The 26443-nt window shown below is 39.6% G+C and overlaps 1 protein-coding gene across 1 annotated transcript in view; it reads left to right on the top strand.

Moving 5' to 3' along the window:
- PDXK (pyridoxal kinase) overlaps positions 1 to 25860 on the top strand; it is a 50174-nt gene extending 24314 nt beyond the window's left edge. The window contains exons 3-11 of the mRNA XM_083612589.1: positions 2302 to 2406; positions 5856 to 5939; positions 6742 to 6788; positions 7581 to 7666; positions 8730 to 8775; positions 13535 to 13646; positions 14221 to 14357; positions 15305 to 15371; positions 17289 to 25860. Coding sequence (XP_083468715.1) covers positions 2302 to 2406; positions 5856 to 5939; positions 6742 to 6788; positions 7581 to 7666; positions 8730 to 8775; positions 13535 to 13646; positions 14221 to 14357; positions 15305 to 15371; positions 17289 to 17401 — 797 coding nt within the window. The 3' untranslated portion in view covers positions 17402 to 25860. The remainder of the gene's footprint in view (positions 1 to 2301; positions 2407 to 5855; positions 5940 to 6741; positions 6789 to 7580; positions 7667 to 8729; positions 8776 to 13534; positions 13647 to 14220; positions 14358 to 15304; positions 15372 to 17288) is intronic.
- The last annotated feature ends 583 nt before the right edge of the window (positions 25861 to 26443 follow it).

Raw genomic sequence — 26443 nt, 5'->3', positions numbered from 1 at the left:
CTTTTAATCCTTCTGATATAGAGAGAGCATTTTAAGCTGGAGCCCTGAGGGAGCTCTGTTGGCTAAGTTGCCTGGCGAGGAGTATTTACTGTATGATTAGAGTGAGTGACTCACCTCCAAATGACATTGTGCTTCACGCTCGAATAAAAGGAGCTTGTCACACAGCCTACGTAGATGCTCTTTTTTTAAAAGAAGAAGAAACGGGGGGGGAGGGGGAGACAGTTTCAGTTTGTCACGCTCTCTCTCATGTGTACGAATATAAATGTTTTGGGGGAAGGGGGAGGAAATAGACCCTGATAGGCTTTTGGCCTGCTCTTAACAGTTTGGCAGACTTGTTATTAGCATGCATATAAAGGACTCATTTGGTTTGCTTCCTATGCTTGAAAAGCAAAACAGGTGTGTGTTGTAACCTCAGATGCATTGTTTAATTTCACGTTTGGGGATGCAGTTGGACTGGGATCCAAACAGGATTTCTCACAACAGGAATTCTCACTCCTGAATACGGATGGCTTAAGCACATGCTCCCAGCCAAACATTTCCCACTGAGGCATGCTGCAGAATGCTGATGCTAACTCAGACATTCTCTGTAGCCTCCTGTGGGTTTTGGCTCTGTAGCATCCTGTGTGAGGAACCTTGCAATGGGTCTACCCTAATACCAGGAGGCAGCAGGAGGCAGGATGGTTGTATTTATTGGTTAACAACAGATCAGGAGCTCAGCGCCCAGGCACCAAGAAGACCATAGAGTAGAGAGGTTTAAAGTCATGTGCAAAGCTATCCTCGATGCCTGTTGTTGCAGAACCAGTTCTGATTTGAAGAAGGCTAATAAATTTGCAGAACTGTGTTGGAGAAAATGCTCCTCCCCTTTTTTTTGAAGGAACAAGAGTGGAAATTTGAACCTTCGTTTCCAAGGATAACATATTATAGTATGCTGACCCATTTACTGCTTGCCCAGTACCTCCTGCCAGTCACAATGGGACACTGTGTCCTTGAATGCTCTTTGGCTATTTCCCTCCCTCTCAGAGTTTATTCAAAAGTGTTCTTGGCACCGCTTCTGTTCATCTTTGAACTTTTGTACCATCAGATGCCAAAATGCAATTACGTTTATAAAAGGGGTCAGAGAAAGCAGGTGGGTGAACTCCCTAACCAAAGCTAATGTGGGGAATTATTATAGCCAGATGGTACATTTCATGCCTCAGGTGGCTTGAGGAAGACCCTTTTGTTCTTTCACTTGTGGAATGTGATTGGTTTTCCTTTGATTCTATATTTGGAAAACCCCAGTTGCTTTCACAAAATAATAACAGGACTATTAATGTTGATTTATTTCCTTTCGAAAATGCATTTATTGGGTCAGAAATTACTAGATTAATCTTGTTTTAGTGCTCTCACTCATTCCCCTACAAAACCTGCCACAACAATTTCAGTTTTAATGAGATTATTGTGTGGAGATGCTGTGGAGTCAATCATTCCCTCTGTTTCCAGTGTTCAGGCTGTAACTGCCATTGCTTTATTTATTATTTGCATATTTCATTTTTAAACTGCCCTTCATCAGTTAAGATCCCAGGGCAGTTTACAATATATGGAATTAAAACAGTAACATTTAATTTAACAAAACACTATAATACACACCAAACATGAATTCAAAATAAACAATAAACCAATCATCAATAGACAATATAAATATAACTGACTTGAAACACATCAGTTTCAAGGCCTGGGTGTAAATATGTGTCATTAGATGGGGAACCTTTGTCTTGTAGGTCAGATATGACCTATGACCTGATTCCATTCACCCCACAGGGCTTTCTGAACACTGCAGCCTGCTATGGGTCTTTGGGTGAGTAGAGGGACAGCTCCTAGTAGTGTGGACACCATCAGGAAGTGAAGGCAGCACTCTTCCTCCACTCATCACCAGGAATGATTGGGTTGCCAATTACCCACAGTCTATATTACATTCTTTACTTAGTGTGAACATCCTCTGGCCATGAAGGATCCCTCAGGGGAGAGGTCTTGAGCAAATGACCTTTGTAGTGACAGCCTAAAGGTAGCACTGCAGACCTCAATATGTGTAGTACCAGCTGGGTGTTCATGGGTATCCGTTCCTCAAGCTGTCAAGTTACCTGTCACCATCTGCTGCACAATTCCCCAAACCTGAGATAATTCCCCACAGAGACATTATAGCAAGGGTTAGCGCAATCTAAATGAGAAAAAGATACAGTCCAGTTCCAGAGGGATACACCACCAGGTGTAGTCTTACTTAACCCATCCAACCTGTAATTTTATTTGGTCTGTTTCTTTGCTCAGGTTATGATCACTGGAAGGGGCAGGTGTTAAATTCAGATGAACTTCATGAACTATATGAAGGACTGAAACTGAACAATGTAAATCATTACGATTATGTACTTACAGGTAAGCTTCTTAATTTTTGCGAGAGTGTTATCGTGGCCACTAAACCACCTGAAATACGTACGCTGAGGGTAAATGATTCCATAGCTGAGGGTAAATGATTCCATAGCTGTTGTTAAGGCAAAGGGGGTCCTAGGTGGCCTTCTCTCAATCTCTTAAACGTGGTTAAGAGATAACTCAGTGTTTTGTCTGCTTCTCTAGGAGAAGCATTTTTAAAAAGCAACCTCAGCAGGAAGCTTGTAATATAAAGCTTTGCATCCAGCAAAATACCCTCACTCACATTTCTGCAGATTATTATTAATAACATAGTTTCACCTCAATGCATACAGTGCATATGTTTTAAATTTCATTTTCTGTATTCCTTACTGCAGTGAATAGGCTTGTTATAAACTTGCTAGATGAAATTGATTGCCATATTGATTTATATAACTTCCTCAAGAAGGGAGGTGGTTTGAAAGCCGGGGATAACGGGGAAATTTAATGATACAGGTCCAGAATTATCGCCCATAAAGGCTACTCTGCCATGAAGGGTATTGCACAGCTGACAGTTTATTTCCCCCTGCTCTGGTTTCCATGGAGTTCTTGGAGGTAAAGGAGATATTTAATAACAAAGTGAATGAGATTGCACTGATGTGGCAATGAATTTTCAGCATAAACAGATTCCATTTGTTTTGAAGACCTTTTTAATTTTCCCCCTGAGGAAAATCTTAATGTGCAAAATGACAGAATAGCTTCACAGAATTGCTTTCTTTTACCAACCACAGCTGGCCAGCTAAAATATTTTTCTACCTGCACTATTGCTTATTTTTATTTTATTTCTTAACCTGCTTCTATCTGGGCTCAGGGTTGCTTTTTTCAAAGTATAGTTTGAAATAATTGAGGTAATTTCGAGACTGAAAAGTCTATATCATTTAAAGTTGATTTTTAAGGTATTACTCTGTGTCCATATTCAGAGCTTTTCAGGAAAGCATAAGTTGTGAGGAACTATATTTTCAGGGAGTTGTGTGTAAGTGGGAAAAAGAAGCTTTGATGAAAGAGAGTATGGCACCAGTGAAACAAATAACATTTCAGACGTTCATTGACTAATACATTGTGCTTGCTGGATAGAAAGGTTAAAACTCTAATTTTAATCTTTATTTTTGCTCATTGTCTTGGCCCTGTTTATTGTTTGGGAAGAGAGAACAATAAAACTTTCCTGAAAATATTAGCCCAGGACGCAGCACCCTACACAGACACATTCCAATGAACCCAATTTGGATTGCTAGTCTAATATCTAAGAGCGATACAATTTATTTATTTATTTATCTATTTAGATCGACAAATATATAAACTATTTAATCATAGAATCTCTAAGCAGCATGCATAAAGCAGCTGTAAACAATATACAAATAAAATAATCAAAATTTAAATGCAACTTTGTTTACATGTTCAGGCAAGCTTGCTAAATAAAATTTTTTAGCAGGTTCTACTGCATGTGGCGACTTTGGTCTCTACTTTCAGTATCACACATTGTGACCAAAGAACTAAAGTCATTGTTATAAGAGATATGGTGTTGCTGCTGTTTTTGTGCTCTTTGCTTTATAATGCCTATTAAAACAGCGGCATGTGATGTTATCACACGGGCCTTCTCCTTGCCACCGTCTCACATCATTGGCTGGTAGGGGATGAGAATGGGGAGTTTCATCATGTGGTGACATTATATTGCATTTTTTGGGGTATTATATGTTGTTTGAAAACATACAGAACAGCAGCTGCTCCTTGTCCCTCACAATACATTTTGTCTCAGGTCTCCCTAGTGTCTCTTGTTATGTCTTGTTTAGACCTAAGACTAAGGTGACTGCCACACCATACATTTACACCACTTTTAACAGGCATAGCTCCCCGCAAAGAATTCTGGGAGCTCTGGTATGTTAAAGGTGATGACCTCACAGAGCTACCATTCCCAGCACCCTCAACAAACTACAATTTTCAGGATTCTCCATGAAGTGGTGTAAGAGTGCTTTAAATGTATGGCATGGATATAACTTAGGCCATATTTCTCAACTCTCTGAGGAATGATGACCAGACGTGTAAATTATTCACTAAAGTAATCTCTCTAAACTAATGAATAACTCTTGAGTAAAATGTATAAGGGTCACTCCTATAGAGGCAGGGCAAAGTTTGCTCTGAATTTCATCTGAATTACCCGCTAGAACTCAACAGTATTGAAGAGCAGAGGTGGGGGCTGGGGAGTTCTTGCTTCATTTGGTTTTGCAGAATAGCAAACCATCTATTCTGTTCACGGCCATCTTACACAGTAAATTTATGTATTCATTCAGGGTTTCTGAGGTGCCATTCACTTTGCTTGATCTGAGTGGCTGCAGCTTGCAGATTGGAGAACTTGGTCAAAACTAACAAAATATATTTCAATAGGAAAAATGTAAGGTTCTGACTGGAATTTGTGCAGAAGAGGATGACCGAGATAATAAAAGGTCTGGAAGCTAAGCCATATGAGGGACAGTTGAGGGAGTTGGACATGTTTACCCTGGAGCAGAGAAGACTGAGAGGAGATATGATAGCCATCTTCAAATATCTGAAGATGGAGGAAGCTTGTTTTCTGCTTCTCCAGAGGGTAGAACTCAAACCAATGGATTCATATTACAAGAAAGGAGATTCCAACTAAGCATTAGGAGGAACTTTCTGGCACTAAAAGCTGTTCAACTGTGGAACAGACTATCGTGAAAGGTGGTGCACTCTCTTTCCTTGGAGGTTTTGAGCAGAGCTTGAACGGTCATCTGTCAGGGATTTTTTTAGCTGTGATTCCTGCATTGCAGGGGATTGGACTAGATGATCCTTGGGGTCCATTCCAATTCTACATTATGTGATTACTTCCTTCAGCTCACTCTGGTTTATGTAGGGGTTGTGGGGGGAGAAGTTGGGAGGGTTCCATTTGGTGTGTGTGTGTGTGTGTGTGTGTGTGTGTTTGCAAGAGTAGGGGCTCTACCCTTGATAAAGAATACATTTATAACATTTACCATCCTCTGCACTTGAACCGGCAAAGCTGAAAAACTAAATGAAGATCAAAATGTGACCTGCGGCACTTCAATTTGTGATGACTGAGTCACACATGGAAGAAAGTAAAAACCACTACAGCCAATCTGCATCCTGGACAGAAAATTTGGTTGTCTTTCCTCAAGGAAAGAGAATGATTTTGTTAGCAGAAAAACTGCTTGGAAGCTTATAGTGGTTTCTGGGTTTGTGTTTTGCATTGATCTCTTAGACCTATGAAAAAAGATTGGCTTAAGAGTCCTTCCACATGTCCAGGCAGATAAACTCTAATATAGCAAACACACCCCAGTTTATAGAAGTGACAACTACAGGCCAATTCATAGAGCTTCTGCCACTGAACAGAAATTGGGTGTGGAAAATACTTTCCCAACATAATCTTAATTTCCCCTCTTATCCCTTCAAAGGCTACACAAGAGACAAATCATTCCTTGCAATGGTGGTTGATATTGTTCAAGAGCTAAAACAACAGAACTCCAATTTGGTATATGGTAAGTTTCTAACATACAAATTATTCACTTTACATTGTGTAGTTAGGGAGATCTCACAGATGGAAGATACTGGTGGCCCTCCTGAACATAACTCTAAAGGCTCAGGGAAGGCAAAAGTGGTTATGGCATTGATAGTATATAAAAAATAGATCATGATATTTATTGTGAGTAAATTAGTTTTGATGTCACCAGCTGGGACACCAGAGAAATCTCTTAGCAGTGCTGTAGTGACAATAAAAGGGCATTAGCAAGTTCACAGCTCATGGGTGTTTTGTCTGGCAACAAGAGACTGATCTCCTCTGATGTTATAGTGGAACTTGCAGCCTTGACTTAGCTGCTCTGATTTCAAAGAGGCAACTGAGTGCTGGAGCATTCGCTAGAGAGAATTCAGATTCAAAGGTCACTGAATAACTTTCGTTACATTAGCTGTTTAAGTCTTGCCTGATATCCTGGAGCTATGAGACAAGACTTTGTTTGCTGGAATCAATATAGGTTAACATCGCTTTCAAACTGTTCTAAGAGGGCCTGTTCAAGTTGCTGCTGCCTGACCATTTGGTCCCTCTATGTATGAGTGACAGATTCACAGTCTATAATCCTTCTATCCTTTTATGGATCCTGTACAAAGTTTTTTTTTGTGTGTGTGTGTGTGTTTTAGCAAAGATCAAAACAGTTTATTGTAACTACCATGGAGGTTTTCAATGAGCCTGGCATGGTTATGATCTTTTGGCTCTTCATACTTAAATGTGTTCTTATACGGTGGCATTATTGCATCTGCATTAACAATTTTAACTTTCTCTTTCAGTATGCGATCCTGTGATGGGTGACAAGTGGAGTGGGGAAGGCTATATGGTTGGTAATCATCTCACTCTTGGCCCATCTTAATGAATAACGTTATACCAAAAGAAACCCTATTTCTTCAGGACATAGATACAGACTGGACCAGTATAACAGGGAACGAAAACTCTGTCTGCATGTGTGGAATGTGTGGTGTGCTGGCTGCTTGAAGTGCAACTGCATGGTGGCTACTCTGTATGGAAAGCCATTTACAGAAAGCAGCTTGTCTAAAAAAAATAGGTGATTCCGCGCCCCCCTCCCCCACGCCACAGCAGCCTTTCTTTCTGCTGCAGCAGAATAGCAGAATTTGCTGGAACTGTGTGTAGAATTTTGTTACTATTGACCAGGCATAGGCAAACTCGGCCCTCCAGATGTTTTGGGACTACAACTCCCATCATCCCTGACCATTGGTCCTGTTAGCTAGGGGTGATGGGAGTTGTAGTCCCTAAACATTTGGAGGGCTGAGTTTGCCTATGCCTGCTATTGACACTCGTGCAAATGTTGACACACATATACACACACATTGGGGCATTCACAGTATTCCTCTGGGGATTGTCGGTATTTTTATGTAGATGCCAGCATGTAGCAAATTTTGAGCACTCCCTCATATGAAATCTTCAAGTGCAGTAATAGTTGTGAATCTCTTCCTACCAGTGTGCTTATCAATTTCTGGATTGAGCTGAGAAAATAACTGCTCATTCATGGATTTGTTTTTGGAGGATTTGAACTTTGTTAGAATAAACTGTGAATAATGAAGAATCTGCTTAAGCTTTCCAAAGCCAATATCATTTTTCTTATTCTTTACAGTATGTTCCAAAGGATCTTCTTCCAGTTTATAAGGACAAGGTTGTGCCTGTAGCAGATATAATAACACCTAATCAGTTTGAGGCTGAGTAAGTATTGTTTTTCTCATATATTTTTAAAGATGTAGAAATAAATTGTTTTCATTATTTTCCTGATTAAAATGAAAAGTTGCATTTTGTAATTAATTAAAATTAATATTAAATGCATTCTTGACATTTCTTGCCATATATAAAATCACGTGCTCACAAATCTAAATTTTGGTAAGTTTGCTAAATTAGTTTGGCGGGGATTGTTTAAACAACATGGAGTACATATGCTGTTTGAGTCTATTATTTTACAGTGTCTGTTAGCTGAGAGGATTAGAAGATGCCAAGGGTTGATGAGCAACATAGATTAACTTCTTGTATTTGTTAGTGTGAAGGCAAACTTATACATTTATCACACTGAATAACACCTTAGTAAGACAACATTCAGAGCCTTTTGATTAGAAGGCCTTTGCCAAAGATAGTAAGAAGACTTTTAGAAATATAAATTTATAACTTTTGTTATAAATTTGAATTATTAATTATACCTTCTTGCCTTGAACTCTCCTTCGAGTACCCCTGTGTCAGAAAAAGCAGCTAAAATACCTGAAATAAATTAAATGCAATATGTTATGATAACAGTGCAAAAGGGAACTCTATGCAAACTTTTCTCTATCTGTTAAACCAAGGCAGCCCATAAATTCACAGAACTATATAAAACATGACACAGAAATAGATTAAAGAATGAGAAATAGGTTAAAGAATGAGCCTCAGCCGGTGAAGAAAGAGGCCAGAATTATACTTTGGGTTTTATAGTAGCTCAGAAGGTTGTTAGAACCTTCCTTAAAAGTTCCCTACTTGCTAGACTCTTGAGCTTCCGTAATACTATGACGGAGACAAAGGATACAACATAGGGGCTTGTTATACCATGTCTCTTGTTTTTGAGGACCAGTTTGATGGGAAACTGTTTGAATCTTTGTGCAATGTGGCGTTTATTAGTTTTATCTCATTTAAAGTTGGAGGATGATATTCCCCAGTAAAGTGCACTATAGATTTTATTGCTAAAATCTTAATTAGCAAAAGATACTTGTTTTAAAAGGACACTGGGCTGTTATTTCCTGCTTTGTAGGTTACTTACTGGGAGGAAGATACACACTGAAAAAGAGGCTATAGAGGTAGGTGTTCTTGAACTCTTAGATTTCTAACTGCCCCAGTGAAAACATTTTAACGCCTCCATGTTAACGCCTCCAGCTTGTGGGTCGAATATGGTGCTGTTGGTAGACTTGTAGAAATCACACAGAGATGTCAAGTGTATGGAGTGGTGCCTCCATGTGACAGTTGTTGTAGCCTTTACCATTGCTGTGTGATTGTGACTGCTTGAAAAAGGGTTGTTGTGACTGCTTGTAGACATTCGTACGCTTAGTGCAGTCGGTCTGCTTCCATGCATTTACCACAGGTTAGTAGCACGTAAGAACTTTAAAAACAGAAGTGGGCAACTTTTTTGTATTTGGGGGTAATTTGTGGGGTGGCTACATGACAAGTGTAGGTGGGACCAGAGCCAAAAGTGGGCAAGACCACCTCTTTTCTCTGCCCCCATTCACAAACCACGTTAAGCAAAGCCATGGCTTAGTGCAAGAAAGCAAATTTGTGCACTCCTGGAGAGCAGATTGGAGCTGCTTTGCTCCTTCCTGGTCATGATGATGATGCACTTTGCTGAGCTAAGCTGTGGTTTGGCTTAGCATGTTGTCTGAATCCAGGCTCGTAGTTTAGCTCTCTCCAAACAAACCACAAGTGGGTAACCGAAGTTTGGCCTATGGCTTGCAACTTGTGGTTTGTCCAGGAGAAATAAGCCACAAGTCCAAGTTCAGATGACACACTAAGCCAGACTATGGTTTAGCTCAGCAAAAGGCAGCTGCAAAATGACCGAGAAAGAAGCAAACTATGCCACACTATGCCCAAGAGTTAACCTCATCACTTGCAGATGGTTTTTGAAACTGGGCCCAAGGGTTGCAGGTTGCCCACAACTGTTTTAAAGTATCAACTGGGACTCAGCCATACTTAAAGCCACAGTGTTTAGGATTAACTATGTCGTTGTAAAAATGTTAATGATTCAGTGCTTTATTCTGCACATAGAGCAACTTTTTTTTGGTTTTGAAAAAATCACAGAGAAATGAACTCAACACTGGAGAAAACAACACTTGCAATTCAAAACTGACTTTCAGCATTGCTTTACTTTGCAGTACTGCCCCCTGGTGCTTACATGCTGGTGCTGTGACAACAATAGTAGGAAATGAGTATAAGCATATTCCACTTTACCTAGGGCTGCCATACGTCCGTAATTTCCTGGACATATCTGGGATTTGCCCATTGAAAATGGCATCCGGACTGAATTTTCGTAAATTGTCTGGGTTTCCACTTTTTGAAATATGGCAATCCTGACTTTACCATAAGGTTGATTAAGACACTGCCCTAAGAAGATCTTTTAGTGCAATTATGTCTTTGTTCAAGTCTCCTGATTCCACATCTTAACTCCTGGCACTACTTTACATCCAAAACAAATTCATGGCAACCCACAAAGAAGCCCCCTTTAATTTAACCATCAGCCACAAGAAAAATAATAAGCTGAACAGCTTCTATTGTCAGCAAACCAGGGTCTCATGCGGCATTCAATAAGTGGTATGAAAGGAGCCCTGAGTTCTTGCTCTTGGTAGTTCCCCCCTATTGTTAATAAGAGAAGAGAAGATAGTTTTGTCAGTGTACTATGGATGCATGGCGAGCTGTTCCTTTAGGCTTTGATTCTTGATGACAGAAGAAAGAGCCAGGCTGGCATCCAGGCTGGGCAGATTCAGTTAACGGGCACAGAAAACTGTGATGCTAAACTAAAGTGGCAATTGTGGAGTATCTCTGCACATTTAAAAAGTGTGCTGTATAAAAAGATAAATCGGAATAATTGTGTTTTGAGATAGAACTATTGTTAGAGTGTAGTAATTGTTACTGCTGTGATAATTATGTGTTAGATCAAGGGTTGCTAAACGGTGGTCTGCAATTAACACACAAGACGTAACCGGCTGTACTTTTGAATAAATAAGGTATACTATTCATTGTATCAAATGTAGATTTCAACAGAAGTAGCTCATAAAGTTCAATGGAAAAAGCAGAAGACCCAGTGGATCAGTTCATTCTGTAATCAGTTCATGCATTCAGGACGGCGAAACAAGCCTAATATTCCAGAAATCCTTGTCTTAGACTCTGTGACAGGATTCTGTGGAACTGTAACAATCTTTTATGTGGATTGTTGAACTTCAAGAACAGACAGGTGGAACAGACACTTATACAGTGATACCTCGGGCTAAGTACTTAATTCGTTCTGGAGGTCTGTTCTTAACCTGAAACTGTTCTTAACCTGAAGCACCACTTTAGCTAATGGAGCCTCCTGCTGCACTGCCGGAGCACAATTTCTGTTCCTATCCTGAAGCAAAGTTCTTAACCCGAAGTACTATTTCCGGGTTAGCAGAGTCTGTAGCCTGAAGCGTATTTAACCTGAAGCGTATGTAACCCAAGGTACCACTGTACACATATGGACCTTATGCATGAACTGATTACAGAATGAACTGATCCACTGGGTCTTCTGCTTTTTCCGTTGAACTTTATGAGCTACTTCTGTTGAAATCTACATTTGATACAATGAATAGTATACCTTATTTATTCAAAAGTACAGCCGGTTATGTCTTGTGTGTTTATTGAATATGTTTCACGTAACCATAGGTTTGTTGTTGTTTTGCAAACTGGTCTGCAGCATATGTGTGGATTTGTGGTTGAAGAAGGCAGGTGGTACATCCCACACAGTAAATATTCATATTGATTTTTAATTGTTGTTTTTTTTTATGCTTTTATTTCTTGTATTGTATTGCAATTTGAAGTTTATGGAATTCACATAACACGCAATATATAAGAAATAAAAGAAGCAATAGAGATGTAATCAAAAATCATACAGCATCTGTAGCACAGCACATTACAACTGCTACAAGAAGCAGAAAAAACAACAACCCATGAGTGATCCTCCAAAAGCCTTGGCAATTTTCAAGTGGTCTGTGGAGGGGGGAAACGTTTGGGAACAACTGTGCTGATAGTTATGCTCACGAATGTGTTTTCATTACACAGTTCTGCACTGATATAGCTATGGAAGTCCTATAGATATAATTTACCACTTGATTGTAGTCTTAAATTTCTGGTAAACACACCCTGTCTTTAAATGGGATAATTGGGTACTGAAGCGTAGATATTCCAGCAATCTACTGAATGCTATTGATTCCTGTAAGTAAAGTCCTCTGATGTTAAGTTTCGCTAATTAGGTTCTGTCTAGACAAATATCCTCATGCCAAGAATAAACAGGCCCCTGATCTTTGCAGTTTTTCTCCCAGCAAAGCCAATTGAATGTCAGCCCACAGATTACACTTTTCCCTGCATCAGAAAGCATCTCCCGACTATTATGGCTATTTTTATCCTTATTCTCCTTTTTTTTTTTAATGCTTCTGGAGTCACCAGGGAATACCCCTCCTGTCTTTCATTGCTAATTATAATGCTTTGTTTGCCATTTTCAGTCTCATTAATGGAAGCAAGCCCAAGTTAAGTAGTCTCTGGACTGCCTGACAAGTTAATAAGATGCTAACTTTAGGTCTATAGATTTTCTAGTCACATTCCAAAATCTTTACTGAAGAATTTTCTATCAGTCTGTCTGCTTGCTCAGTCCCATTCTGAAAGGGAAAAAATATCTCTTTAAACATAATAAAGTTTCAGCCAGGCATAAAACAATGTGGTTACAATGCCATCTCATTAAAACACAATCCCATCTCAATTATACTGCAACACTCAAGTTAACACAGGTGTTTTTTTAATTATCTGAACACTTGTTTTGGAACAAAGAGCTGGCTGAATCAGGCATTAGAAATATTCTCATAAAGTGAGCCCCAGCTACTACCCTCAGGGGCACACTGGCATGCAATACATCATGTACAACCTTGGCCTTTGTTTCCACAACCGCAAAGTTATGAGCTGAGAACCACCTATGCAGTAAATCAAAGCCAAGTTTAGACTAGTTTAATTACAGTGGTTTCCCCAAAATAACCCTGGGAATTTTAGTTTTGTGAAGGTTCTGATAAATATTTTGTTTGGTCCCATCTTAGCACGGTAAATATGGCTCTGGGAGGAAAGAGAGCACACCTGATACATGCAGTATACCCACATGTAGTCACTGTGCAACAGCCCTGTGTCTCTTGGCACAAACAGGATACCAAGCCCAGGCCTTCTTGTTTTCCATGCAGATATCCTACTTTGTTATCCTAGAGAAAGAAGACTGCTTTCCTTTCTTTTTGTTAGAAACAAAAATGGACTGTGTGAAGAAGAGTTATTTCCAAGGCAGCAATCTTATACCAACTTAACTGGGAATAAGACTTATTGAAAGCAAGGGGACTTGCTTCTAAGCCAGGGGTAGTCAACCTTTTTATACCTACCGCCCACTATTGCATCTTTCTTGATGGTAAAATTTCTTTACTGCTCTCCAGTGCTCGATGGAAGGAGGATTCAGCTTGTGCTGTAGAACCCCCTACCACCCACCTAGAATCCTGAAATGCCCACTAGTGGGCGTTAGGGACCAGGTTGACAGCCCCTGTTCTAAGCAGACATGTATAGAATTGCACTGTAAGAGCCCAAATTGTCAAAAGCAGCATTACTGGAGCAGCTTGGCTTTTCGTGAGGTGGAGGGTATTAAAAATAGTGGCTCTCACTAATACAAACTTTTTAAATGTTAAATATAACATACTTGTAAGTTTGTATTTTACATTAGTGCCTGCCTTTTAGAGAAATGCTGGGACTTTTAACTATTTGTCATTATTCTTCAATGAGAATTAACTGTTTAATATTTTGGTCCATGGAAAGGTAATGGATATGCTCCACAATATGGGACCCGAGACTGTTGTAATCACCAGCTCAGACCTCCAGGCACCTTCAGGAGATGATTACCTGATAGCATTAGGAAGCCACAGGAAAAGTAAGTTGATTTATTTGTTTAAGTGAGAAAGCCCTGCTTTGTCATATGCATACACATTAAAAATACACACCACAATAAAGGAGAACATTTATTGAAAATTAAGTTTCATATATAAATGCAGATACATGTAAAAATAAATCAAAGTTACCTTTCTTTTGAGATATTACTAATACATTTTGCAGGCACTTGTTATTGTTGTTGTTGCTGTTGGCATCAGCATCCATCCATTTCGAGAGACAATGGAGTGTGCCTCCGGGGGTGAAGTCAGCTCACTGCATTAACAGCACTGAAGTGAGCTCCCCGGGGTGCAAGCCTGGGCAGTGTGTAAGGAGTACATGGGCTGCTCGGATGACAAGACCCCACTCTTGCCTAGCTGGTGTGGTCCAAAGGAAAGGACCACAATTGGCCTTGTCTGCTCAATTTGCCAGAGCCTTCCTTCACATGTAGGGGAAGTCACTTGTAGACACTTGTATTTGGCGCATGGTTGCTATGTTGCCCACCTAGGAGTTAACCTCAGATTCCTGTTTGATTACATTAAACTGGGAAGAATATAAATATGAGCCTTCCTTGACAGCTTCACAAGATGGGACCACAGTGACACAGAGGATCCGAATGGAGTCTCCTAAAGTAGATGCTGTCTTCGTTGGTACGGGAGACCTGTTTGCTGCCATGCTCTTGGCCTGGACCCACAAGCATCCAGACAATCTAAAAGTATGGACAGACACTTTCCCCAGTTTTCCTTCCTGCCTCAATGACAGAATAAATATTCTCATTTCTTTACTTTAAATTCTTAGTATGTAAATTTGTAAATGAAGACGACAGGATAAGGAAACGAGGCCATATAAAGCAATAGAGGATGAATGCCCTTGTTCAGATGTATCAGTAAACCATAGGTTAGTGGTATGGGAATGAGCAAGTGATAGTGTTGGCTTCATGCACTTCCAGTGTCAAATTATACACCTATCTACTGCATCAGTGCTGGTTATGCTGCTGGGTGCTAGTTCCTAGGTGGAGTAAGGGCTATGGAAACCTGCAAGATCAGCTTGAACAGAGGCTATGAAGTGTCAAAATAAAACAAAAAGGTGCATACAAGTTAAAATACTCTCCACGTTGAAGGTTTTTGGGCAGTAGGGTTGGAAAATACTGGTGCTTGACACTTTGGAAGGTTGCTACAAGTCAGAATAGGCAATACTGAGGTGGGAGTGGTTGTAGATGAACTGATAGATTGATTTGGTATAAGGCAACAGCATCATATGTTTGCACATACCATGAGCAACTATAGCTTTCTGAGGTATTGTCTCAAAATTTCTGAAAAAGCAAGGGAAAACCATGTTAAAATATTTTATGTATTAAATGCTGACGCCCAGAATATCTATATTGTGTTATATACCACTCTGTCTTCAAGCTTTCATTTCGGGGAATAATAGAATATAACGTGCCAAAGGCTTTGTTTAGAAATAAAGCCTGCTACCTACAACTCAGTTTCTCCTGCATATTCCTAGTGAAATTGCATTTAAATTTGATGTTTCTCCCCATGGGCACATATTTCAAAGAAAACGGCTCCAACAAATTGTCTTCAGTGTCAGTAAAGCGGTAGTGCTACTGGCCTGAGTCAATAAAGTGCCAATGAAACTGAAATATGTTCCTTCTAATTGCAGGTGGCATGTGAAAAGACAGTGTCAGCCATGCAGCATGTTTTGCAGAGAACCATAACGTGTGCAAAAGGTAACCTGTTTACACCATGCTTCCGAATTCATTCATTTACCATTACTGGAAAATACATATTAGGGAGGGGGCATAGCGAAGTAGTACAGCCCATATACAATTCAGTTGAGTTTGGTATGAACATGATTTTAAATTGACCATCTATTACTCCTTTAATTTCATGCAGTGGTTCAATGCTTACAAATTAAGGGGCAAATAAGGAGCAATACTTACAAATTCCACTCTGTAAATCTCCCAGGTGAGAGCTGGGAGGGTCCACCCCCTTTTGTGTGAGATAAGGGTTAAAATCTACCCATGACAGAGAGCTCTGTATTTTATTTTCTCTCTCTCTCTCTCTCTCTCTCTCCTCTTCTATTTTCTTTTTTTGTTTTTTGCTTTTCTTTCTCGTTTTCTTTCTTTTTTGTTTTCCTTTTCCCTTTCTTCTTTATTTTTATTTAGATTAGTTTGGTGGTGTTTATTGCATTGTACGTTGTAAAGTTTCAATAAAAAAATTATATATAAAAACAAATTCCACTCTGTAAGACAATGCTACACAGATCATGCACATCAATTAATATTTTGAATTGTGCTCTATTATAATCAGCTTTAATGCAATTTGTGCTGAATGTAATTGTGTATGACCAAAAGGAAGGGCCTTATTTACACTTCGGGGTTGGGAAAACTATTCTGAGGGCGGGCGGGCATGAAAGATGCTAATAAAATTATGTGTGGTTTAGAGCAGCTGTGGCCAACATAATACCGTCTAGATAGTTTGACTACAACTCCAATCACCCCAAGCCAGCATCACCAAGAGTCAAGGATCATGGAGGGTTGTACGTCTGGAAGGCACCACATTGGCTTAGAGACGGCAAATAGAAACCCTGTATTTTTCCCTCAGGGAGTCATCCAGTGAAATAGTGATGGCCACCAAGTCAGATGACTTTAAGAGAGGGTTAGACAAATTCATGGGGGATAAAGCTATCAGTGGCTACTACCCATTATGGTTGTGTTCTACCTCCATTGTTGAAGGCAGCATGCGTCTAAATGCCATTTGCTGGGAGGCCCAGCAGAGTGTGCTGTTTGTCAGGTCCTGCTTGTGAGCTTCTGGGGAGCCACTGAGAGATTCTAGACTAGATGTGCTAGTGGCCTGATCCAGCAGCTCTCCTGGTGCTCCTGGTCCACGACTCCTAGAATCCTTGATCCTTATCCATTGTGACTGGGGCTGTTGGGAGTTGAAGGCTATCAGCATCTAAAGGGCCACAGGTTCTCCATCCTCAAGATAACAAAAAATTAAGGAGTGTGCTGCCCAAGGTGGCTTGGACGACTTTTAATACCAGCTAAGTTGTACTTTGTGTTCAGAGGCCGTATTCTGCTGGCAAAGAAAGAATGGGGGCATGTTGTTTTATTGCTTGTGGGCTTCCCAAAGGCATCTGGCTGGTCAATGAGGAGAACAAAGGGCTGCATGAGATGGACCTTTGGTCTGATCTTGCAGTGCTCTTGTTGCATCCTGAATTGCAGTAGAGCTGAGATTCAAGCATATTGATTTGGGGGTTCCAGTTACAGATAGGTAGCCGTGTTGGTCTGCCATAGTCAAAACAAAAAAAAAAAATTTTTCTTTTTCTTTCCAGTAGCACCTTAAAGACCAACTAAGTTAGTTCTTGGTATGAGCTTTCGTGTGCATGCACACTTCTTCAGAAGTGGCATCTGAAGAAGTGTGCATGCACACGAAAGCTCATACCAAGAACTAACTTAGTTGGTCTTTAAGGTGCTACTGGAAAGAAAAAGAAAAAAAAATTGTTTTGATTTGGGGGTGAGATTCAAGCATATTGATTTGGGAAGGAGTGAAGGGCTGGGAGGGACAAGTTTTTCTTCTGGGCTGCTTTTGTTAAAATTAAACACCTGTGGCATTTCAGTCTCTTTGTTGCTTTTGTTTTTAAGCCCAAGCTGGAGAAGGAAACAAACCCAATTCAGCCCAGCTGGAACTGCGGATGGTCCAAAGCAAAAAGGACATAGAAAACCCAGAGATAATAATAAAAGCTACTGTGTTATAAAGGTTGTATATCTCCTAACAACGCACAATGTATTGATGTCCTCATTTTCTTTCCTGTAAATTGTAATGTTTGCCTTAGATCTGTGACAGAAACCTGACTTCCATGAAATAGTGCCCAGCATAGATGAGATCCACTACCAAGCACATGTGCTGGCCTTGCTCGAATTAAGAAGAATGAAAAAAGCTAGGTGTATATTGCAACTCCCTCCCAGGTATGAAGATGGCTGTCAGATCAATTCAGTCTTGTTAGGAACCCTGGGTTTGGGAGCACAAGGTTTCTTGCCTTGCCAAAGACTTTCAGAATGCATTTGTTAGTGGAATGATTGTCTGGAGTGTATAAACTGTGGGAAAGCATCTTGTGCCAATTGAGCAGGTTACCTCTCCCCTTAAATGCAGTGGTTTGGCAGCCTGCTTCAATGTTCAGTACCTCAAAAAGTAGAGAGAGATTCAGGCCAAGTGTGGAGAGGGGTCTGCAGATGGTTAGCTTTTAGGTTCTCTGTCTGTACAGCCCTTGGAAGTATAAGAATGTGTTGTTGAGAACAGCTCCCATGTCTGGTCTGTGAAAAATTGCAAGACTCCACTATCCAGAGGTGCTAACCCTTTAATATTAAGCAACCAAAAGTCGTCAGGTTTTTTTGTTTTGTTTTGTTTTCTTTCCCCCTTCTTTCTCTCCACAAAAAATACAGATGAGTAAAAGACAATGGTGGTTCTACCTCTGATAGAATACACTTGACACAGTTTTATCAAAAGACTCACAAGATGCAAGTTTCCTTAATAAGTACTTCTTATGAAACCTGAATATCCCATTTCATCTTGTAATGGCTAGGAGGGGAGTGAAAGTCTTTGTTGTTTGTTGAGACCAATTCACTGTTTATGACCACTGGTTAGCGTGCTCCTGCTTCTGGGATGGATGATAAAAAAAAGACTGTATAATCAATAGGTTTCTCCGGACATACACATCCACCAAAGGCACTACACACCAACCACTGCTGTTGTACAACCTCCATGCCTTTCAATGACACTTAGGCAGGAATCTCATGCAAGCCTGATAGAAATGAATATAGGTTGCACCGTAGACGTTTGGGAGGCATTTTACCCATATTATTTATCAATGCAACGCCCAAACCTTCAGGAATTTTACAGGAGTTATTGTTAAATTTTAACTTGAAAAAATAAATGACGGTCTGGATGCTCCAGTGAGCATGTCTGAATACCTTGGGAATCAACACAGAGTGCTAGATTCTGTTACATGCAATAATCTCTTAAAGTTATTAAAACAATTTCAGTTCCTCTTAGTTGTTGATTTAATAGTGCCAGGACTAAGCATATTAATTCAACTTAGAATTTTAAACCTGTTTTCCTGTTTCTCTTCTCTCTGTCTCTCTGTTCCCCGCCCCCAGAAGAATTATGGATAAATTGACATTTGTACTCTTTGTTTTATTTCTTGTTATTTTCTTGAGATAAAACAGGGTATTGAAGCAATCCATGGCACTTTGTAAAACACTTGTTGCAGTGTTACTTCCTCTTTCCTTGCAAATGACCAGGGTACTTTCCTCCTAATTTTTATTAGAACATCCTTTTCTCTGGATCTCTCTGGAAAACAGGATTTCTGCAAAAGTGCTGCCATTAACAGGAGTGCTGCTTGAGTCTTAAAGCTCCATTGTGCAAACTGTTGTTTGCTGTTGTTAAAAATCAGCTTTCAATTACTTTATTGCAATGTTTTAAATTTCTTAGATGCCTTCTACTAAAAATGGTCCTGAGTTGATCTACAATATAACATACAAACAATATAGAAATATACAAGAACTAAAAACAGGGGTAACAGCAACCAACAAATTATTCAATACAATTCAAAAAGCAACACCAGCCTTTCCCCCACTACCGTAGCGCCCCCAAAGAAACATGTTCATAATTGTCACTAAGCAAACCAATTTAAATATCTAGCTGTACATAAGACTGTTACATTAACAGTCATATGCCTGGTGCCAAAACAATATTTATGTTGGTTCAGGGTAGGCCTTGATGGGGACAACATTCTAAAAATGAGGGGCTGCAATTGAAACATTTCAGCTTTTTCATTCATTTAAAATACCCATTTGTCTAATCATTGTGGTTGTAGATGTAAGCTTGTTGATAACTTATTTCCACTGTGGTCCCCAGTGCCACACAAGTTCCCCACCCTTCCCGGTATCAGGGATAGGACAATGTATGGCCTGCCAAGGTTTTTCTCAATAAAAGCTTTCCCCGCCAGCCTCAGATGAGCACGACAGCAACATGGGGGCATAGTCACAGGAAGGTGGTGAAACTCATCAGACCAGCTAAAGTATGAGTGGGGAACCTTTAGCTCTCCAGACGTTACTGAACTGCATCTCCCATCAACCCTAGCAGGCATGACCAAAGGTCAGGAATAATGGGAGTTGTAGTTCAGCAACATCTCAGAGGCCAAACATTACGCACACATGAGCTGAAGTTTACAAAAGCTTTACATTGTATACACATTGCCTGCAGACTTCAAAGTATGAATTAAATTAGGAATTGCTATTTTCCAGAACATATATTGACCCAGCATTCCCTACAAATTCCAGCCACAGCCTTCCATTATATATTCATAGCACCCTAAGTATCCCTAAGAGATCTTTTGGAACTACTGCATCACATCCTTGGAGTCCTTTCCTCATATATTTTTTCCTGGTCTCTACTAGTTTTTGAAGCTGTGCTTGCTTCTTTTACCACAAAACAGTTATATAGGAAGCTTTGGAATGGCACCATTCATTCATTCCTTCACTCACTCACTCACTCACTCATTCATCCAATAACTGAGGGTGCTTCATATATTATACAGAAGTGAGATGAGAAAGAGCATGAGTGGCTCATCTCACCTTGGAAGAGTACCCATTTCAGAAAGCATGAAAATGCAAAACACAAGAGTTTCCTATACTGTCTTCCCTCTCCTTCTGCTCAACATCCAAATATGCCCTGAATGGACTGGCTGCCATGGGAAATAATACCTGGGTTTCTATAGCAGAACCAACAATGCTTGATGTATGTCTAAGCCTTACATCAAGCTGAGGTTTTGCTTTTTCACAGTGTTGACAGTTAGTTTCAGGGCTCAGTCCCCAACACTTTTCCTTACTTTTAGCAAATCTGAAGGGAAATTCCATGTAACTAATTACTGGATTTTACTGTTACTCCTTTTAGTCACCACTGTTGTGAAATTGCCTTTTATAAATTAAAAAAGTGTTGTTTTAATTGCATGAGATTCTTGCCCTTTCTCATGCTGACAGAGCCAAAGTAGGCTCTTAGATTAACAGCTGCAAACCAGTAATCATTTTCCTATTCTCATACAACAATATACACTGCCCTGTATTGATAACAACATTCAACACAATTTTCAGGTTGGAGGGATATAGTTGTTGAGCAAAACATAGCTGCGTGGAGAGACAACTTCTAAAGCACAAATACATTTTAACCATTAACCCCATCTGATCACAGAACACTCAAAGGATTAAAGTTTCTTTTTGGGTACAACATTCCATGTTAACATCTCCAGCAGCTTAAGGAAGCTTGCAAATTAACAGTCATGATCAGTCCTGGCCTTCTCTGTGCTTGGTGGGTTTGTTACTGGTAAAACATCAATAAATTTATAGCAATAAAATTTTCATACACTTTTTTCATACAAGACATAAAGAATCTTGAAAACTACGCATTGCTATATAGATCTGCTGTAAGTTGAGCCTTCCTGGTATGTGAGTTAATTAAGATCCTACAAAATCCACATAATACTGTCTTTGTCCCTTTTCAATGTATTGGGGCTATTAGACATTCATTAAAACTGCACCACTTGATTTCCATAGATAAATGAGGATAAGTAGTTTCATTAGGTATGCTTTTTAAAAATACTACTACTATTGTTGAGGTGAATTTTGATTTAATGTGGGATTTTCATATATGAAACTTTCCCAAATACTTTCCCCATAGAACACTGGACAAGCCAATATGAACTGTGATTTTAGCCAGGAATCCAGAGAAAGGGAAACTCTTTATGCCTCCCAATTTTCAACTTAATTTCTAGCATAAGCAGGACAAATTGCACATCAAAAAAGCACAAGTAAAAATACAAATTTTTAGTGAGATTTTTAGAGAAAATATTATTCATATTAGGTCTTGATTCTACCCAGATTAATTTACAGCACTCCCTTATTTTAAGTAAGTCTTATGCTGCTAACGTGTTAGAACCTGATTCCAGTATTCTAAGGCTTATCAGGAGAATCACTAAAAAAAAGCATTTTAAAAAATCCCAATAGGCTATTGCAGGCTATTTTTAATTGCTGCAGTTTCTGGAGACATTTCTCTTTAATATGGTTTGGGCAGCATTTATTTCTTGTCATGTCATCATTTCCCAGCCCTTGAAAAAATGTAAGCAATACTCCGCATAAACCTAGCAAAAACCATGTCAGATCAATTTTCTTATATTTTTCTTTTCGTTTAGCTGTAACAGACACCCAAGGTTTCCAATGATTTTTTTGGAATTAGATGCAGATGGAACAGCTATTAAATATTCTACTTCACCCTTTTATACTTTGGAACATTTATTTTAAAGGAGTGAGCATCTCGTAAGGGTCATGTCCTATTTACAGATCCACCCATAGGGAGCCTTACCCTCCAGAAAGAACTGCAGTGCGTGAACCTATCAGCTGGCGCCCTTACTGATGCCACCTGAGCCTTTCCCTCAATAGGGTGTCAGCCAATACAATCCCTGCAGATGTGAGACCCCATCCTTTGCACCAGTGTATCAGCTTCTGCAGCGGATAAGTTATCGAGAGAGAAAGAGAAAAAGCTGATAAAGTCAGATCAGATCCCTTTGGCCATTGTCTTTCTCTAGAGCAATGAGATAGATCTGGAGAGAGGCGAAGTCTTTCTATAGCCATAGGTCAGAGGTGGCCAACATGGTACCCTTCAGATGTTGAACCGCAATTCCCATTACCCTGATCATTGGCCATGCTGGCTGGAGTGAATGGGAGCAAAAGTGCTAAACATATGGAGAGCACCAAGTTCACCACCCCTGCCTGGTGAAACTCGAATCAAGCTAGTTCTCTCCACCATAACCACTTAAGCTGCTTTTTTTTGAAAGGATCTGGAATTCTTCCTTCCACCAACCCCCATATATAGGGTAGACCGGGACTAGCTCGCCCAGAGAATCAGACTGAAAGTACAGAAGATGCGCTTAAAGCAAATCATCATGTGTCTCTAATAGTCCCAGAGGCACAAGTTAAGTAAATACTGCAGCTGTTTTTATGATTGTCTTCAAATGGAAAGCTGGTGTTATCATCTACTGTTGCTAATTTGTGTTTAATTCCACTTTTTGTAAAGATTTCTCAATGTACCCGTGCAGCTATTTTTCTTATTGTGGTTTCAGTTCTTTGTGAAGCATAGGGGCTAACAAGATCTTATGTGCAAGTACATGTGATCGAACTCTGAAGCTTTCTTTTTTCCCAAAAAAGACAAATGGCTTTGTGAGGCAATGGTTTTGAGCATAAAAATGATGGGCAGGGGAAGGGGTTAAGCACTCCCTCCACTACTTCACTTAAAGCCTTCCTCTTCCAAATCTGTTCTTTAAAATGTACGGCATCAGGAATCTGTTACATGCATTTGCACATAACTTTTAATTAATCCCTCAGCAGGACCAAAACTCATGTAAAATGAAGTATCTCACAAGCTTAAATCTAGCTTTTATGTACCCATAATACTTTGACTTCCTTGCACCTAACGACATTTAGAAAAGTAAATAGAAACTGTCATTTGTGAAATCTTACTTTTAAATGTGCTTTTAAGAAGCATATGTATTAAAATTTGCTATGTTTTAGATGTTTATTTGCCAAATTGCATTCAGTATGCAAGAGATCTGTGATCAGCGCAATATTTTAAAAAAGAATTAAGAGGACCAAGATTTCTAGCTAAAGATACTGCCTTGTTAAGAGTAACCTTATACGTATCTTGATTGGATGGTGTTAATTCATTGTCTGTCTGGTACTGTTGCAGTGATTGTACTAGTCTCAATTTACAATATGTGGCAAGAAAGATTGTAATAAAGCTATATATGTTTAATAACACTGTGCATAACTATTGTTAGATTCTGTTTTGGATATGTTTAGCCACTTCATAATTAATCAGAACATGAATAGTTTGATAGTGTTGCTGAATCAGGTGGCCTTTTATTAAGTTTCCATCCCATATTTTAAAATGTGAACCATTGTTGGTTCAGGGGCAGGGCCCACAGACAGTATATCCAAGGGGGAAGCAAGGTAAAGCCACTGGAAGCACAGAATGAGAGGGTCCATGCAGATGGCCAAACTACCCTTTAATGAGCACTTTTGCTTCAACGCAGTGTGGTCATCTCTATCATGCAGTCAGGAGATGAGGAGGATCTTAATGCACATCTACAGGTAAAATGTCTGGTAGACTACGCAGTGAAATGATCACCTGTTTGCCTGCCAGAAAGAAACGCTGAGAGGTCTTACTGAAAAACTAGATGTTAACTCTTACTGTCAAATGTGAGATGGGACTTCATTGTTTGCCATACACCTTAGGTAACAGGATTTGACTCTTCCTCTGCTTGTGAGAGTTACTAATTTGTTGACTGAAAAAAAGATGTCAGGTCCCTTTATCCCAACAGGAATCCAGGGCTCATAGCTTGTCATGCCTGGATAGGTGACTAATCTGAGCTTGATACTACATCAAATGCCTTTGCTTTGTATTCTGTGCCAGAATAGTTGGTGAGGAGGTGTATTGATGCTGCTGGACTTAAAGGATTGGGTTGTGTAAATGGATTATTTATTCCATCTTCAGGCTGCTTGTAGAAATATCTCTGCTTGGGAGAGCTAGGACCCTCCAGTGAAGAGAGAGTATTAGAGCCAGCAACAACCACCAATTCAGAGAATCCTGACAGCCGCCCCATTTTCTCAGTAGTCCCCCTGCCCTTTGGGTCTTGGACCTTAAATATGGTAGGACATGCATATTCTACTGGCTGTGTACATGGATATATATTTTCCCTCTCCAAAGGGACCCTAATTACATACTTTATCCCCTGATCCAGTCTCTCTTTGAACCATACAGTTCTTCATAAGGCAGCCTGACTTTGAATGTTGAAGAAGCACATTGCTGAACTAGGTTCTGCACTGCCCCAATAAACAGATTGTGCAGCTGATAGAGCAGTTGTATGGCATGAGCAGCAGAATTCCAGCCTAAGTGGAGCGCTGATGAAGTTCCTCTCTTAAGGATTCTACTTATGCAAGTGCATTTGTGCCTTGGTAACTTCTCAGACATTTAGGAGGCAAAATTAAGCGATCTTGTGAAAATGTAAGAACAGGGTCTTCAAAAATCATGCCTATTGAGGAACTGGTAAAATGCAGAACAGAAGAAACAAATTGTTCACTTGTTTCCTTTGAATTAAAAAGAATCTGCCCAGAAGGGTAGAAAATGTTAGCTTTTTAGTCATCCCACTCCTTCCATGCAGTTTTCCAAAATTCCACTTCCAGAGCCATACAAAACAGCTGCTCTCCATGCAACTGAAATATAGTATTCCAAGCTTGCTGGTCTCGGGCATGTACGTTTCTGAGCAAGGATGCATTCTTGAACTGGAGACTTCTGTTAAAAACAATAGTTTGGTTGCAGAAAAATATAATAAAGGAAACACACTGAAAGCATTTCTAACCTTAAACAGACTGTGCCATATAATAATAAGTGGAAATTACATGCATTATTTACATACTGCCTTTTCATTGCATTGCTACTTAGAATAATAATTGTGTCTAGGAGAATGTGGCATGTGTACTCTGTATCTGTATGTATTGAAGTTCTAGCTACAGCGGGGTAGAAGTAGAATATGAGGGCTGGCAGTGCAGGCCTTCAGAAAGGGAAATAAAATATATATATATTTTTATAGACTGTAATATGATTTCAAGTCTCAGCTGCGCCACATCAGCCTCTTCCAGGAATGTAAATCTGCAAGATTGGCTAGAAGAGGGTGGCTGTAGAAACGAGAAAGGTAGCTCAGTCAATCCCAACAGCCCAAGATGGATTTAATTAATATATAAAGATGCCTTTGAAATATATTTTTAGCTCTAAAATATTAAATGGATAAATATTTACAAGCAAACTTTATATGTATTTGACATTTGTGTAGTGCTTTGTATTGAAGAAACTGATCTGTTATATGTTTATACCTCTTATTAATTGTTCTTGAGTTGTAGGGACAAAGAGTAGATAACTTGTTTATATGCCAGAAAAATAATAATGATAATACGTGATGTGTAACTGTGTCTAATGTTAGTGGCCACAATCCCAATGAAAATGTTGTTTGTATACTTTCTGGTTTGCCACATGTGACTTTTATCCATTTTGTAGTAACGTTTACATGCTAAAATATGTAGGAAGATGATAATAAAGTCAATGAACTACCTATGTGAAGGCCAAGAATTAATTCCTGTTGAGCTAAGAATTATGATTTATGGATTTATTACTCAAAAAAAGTATATCATCCCAGAGCCTGTGCATCACTCTAAAGTGAGGAATTGGGAAGTGCATTCTCTGCAGTGTTCTCTGTCAGTTTGTTCAGATGTATGAAGATTGGCAGGGTGGGACATGGAACGTTAGATATCACCCCTTGGCAATAATTCAGACACTTGATAAGAATAATAGAGAAATGGCACAACTGAAGCTAAACTTAAAGGTTTGCCAGCCTTGTAAACTAAGGAGTCAAGCCAATCAGCATTTGAACTAAATAAGATGGTGGGAACTGCTCCACCGTTTCTTGGATGGAAGTGTTCAGTTTGTAGTTGGGGAAAAGAGTGTGTGGCTAAATGGCTATTGCAAAAAAATATAAAATAAAATAAAAATCATAGTGGTTTCCCTGGACACAAAAGGCATCCCTAGCCCAGCATCCTGTTCTCACAATGGCCAAGCAGATGCCTGTGAAATCCCTGGAAAACCTGATTGCAAAAATCACTGCAAAACCTGATTGCAACTGCACTGTCTCCATTTGGGG

The sequence above is a fragment of the Podarcis filfolensis genome (genome assembly GCF_964270895.1).
Source record: "Podarcis filfolensis genome assembly, chromosome: 4".
Taxonomy (NCBI): domain Eukaryota; kingdom Metazoa; phylum Chordata; class Lepidosauria; order Squamata; family Lacertidae; genus Podarcis; species Podarcis filfolensis.
This window is presented reverse-complemented; position numbering and strand designations above follow the sequence as displayed.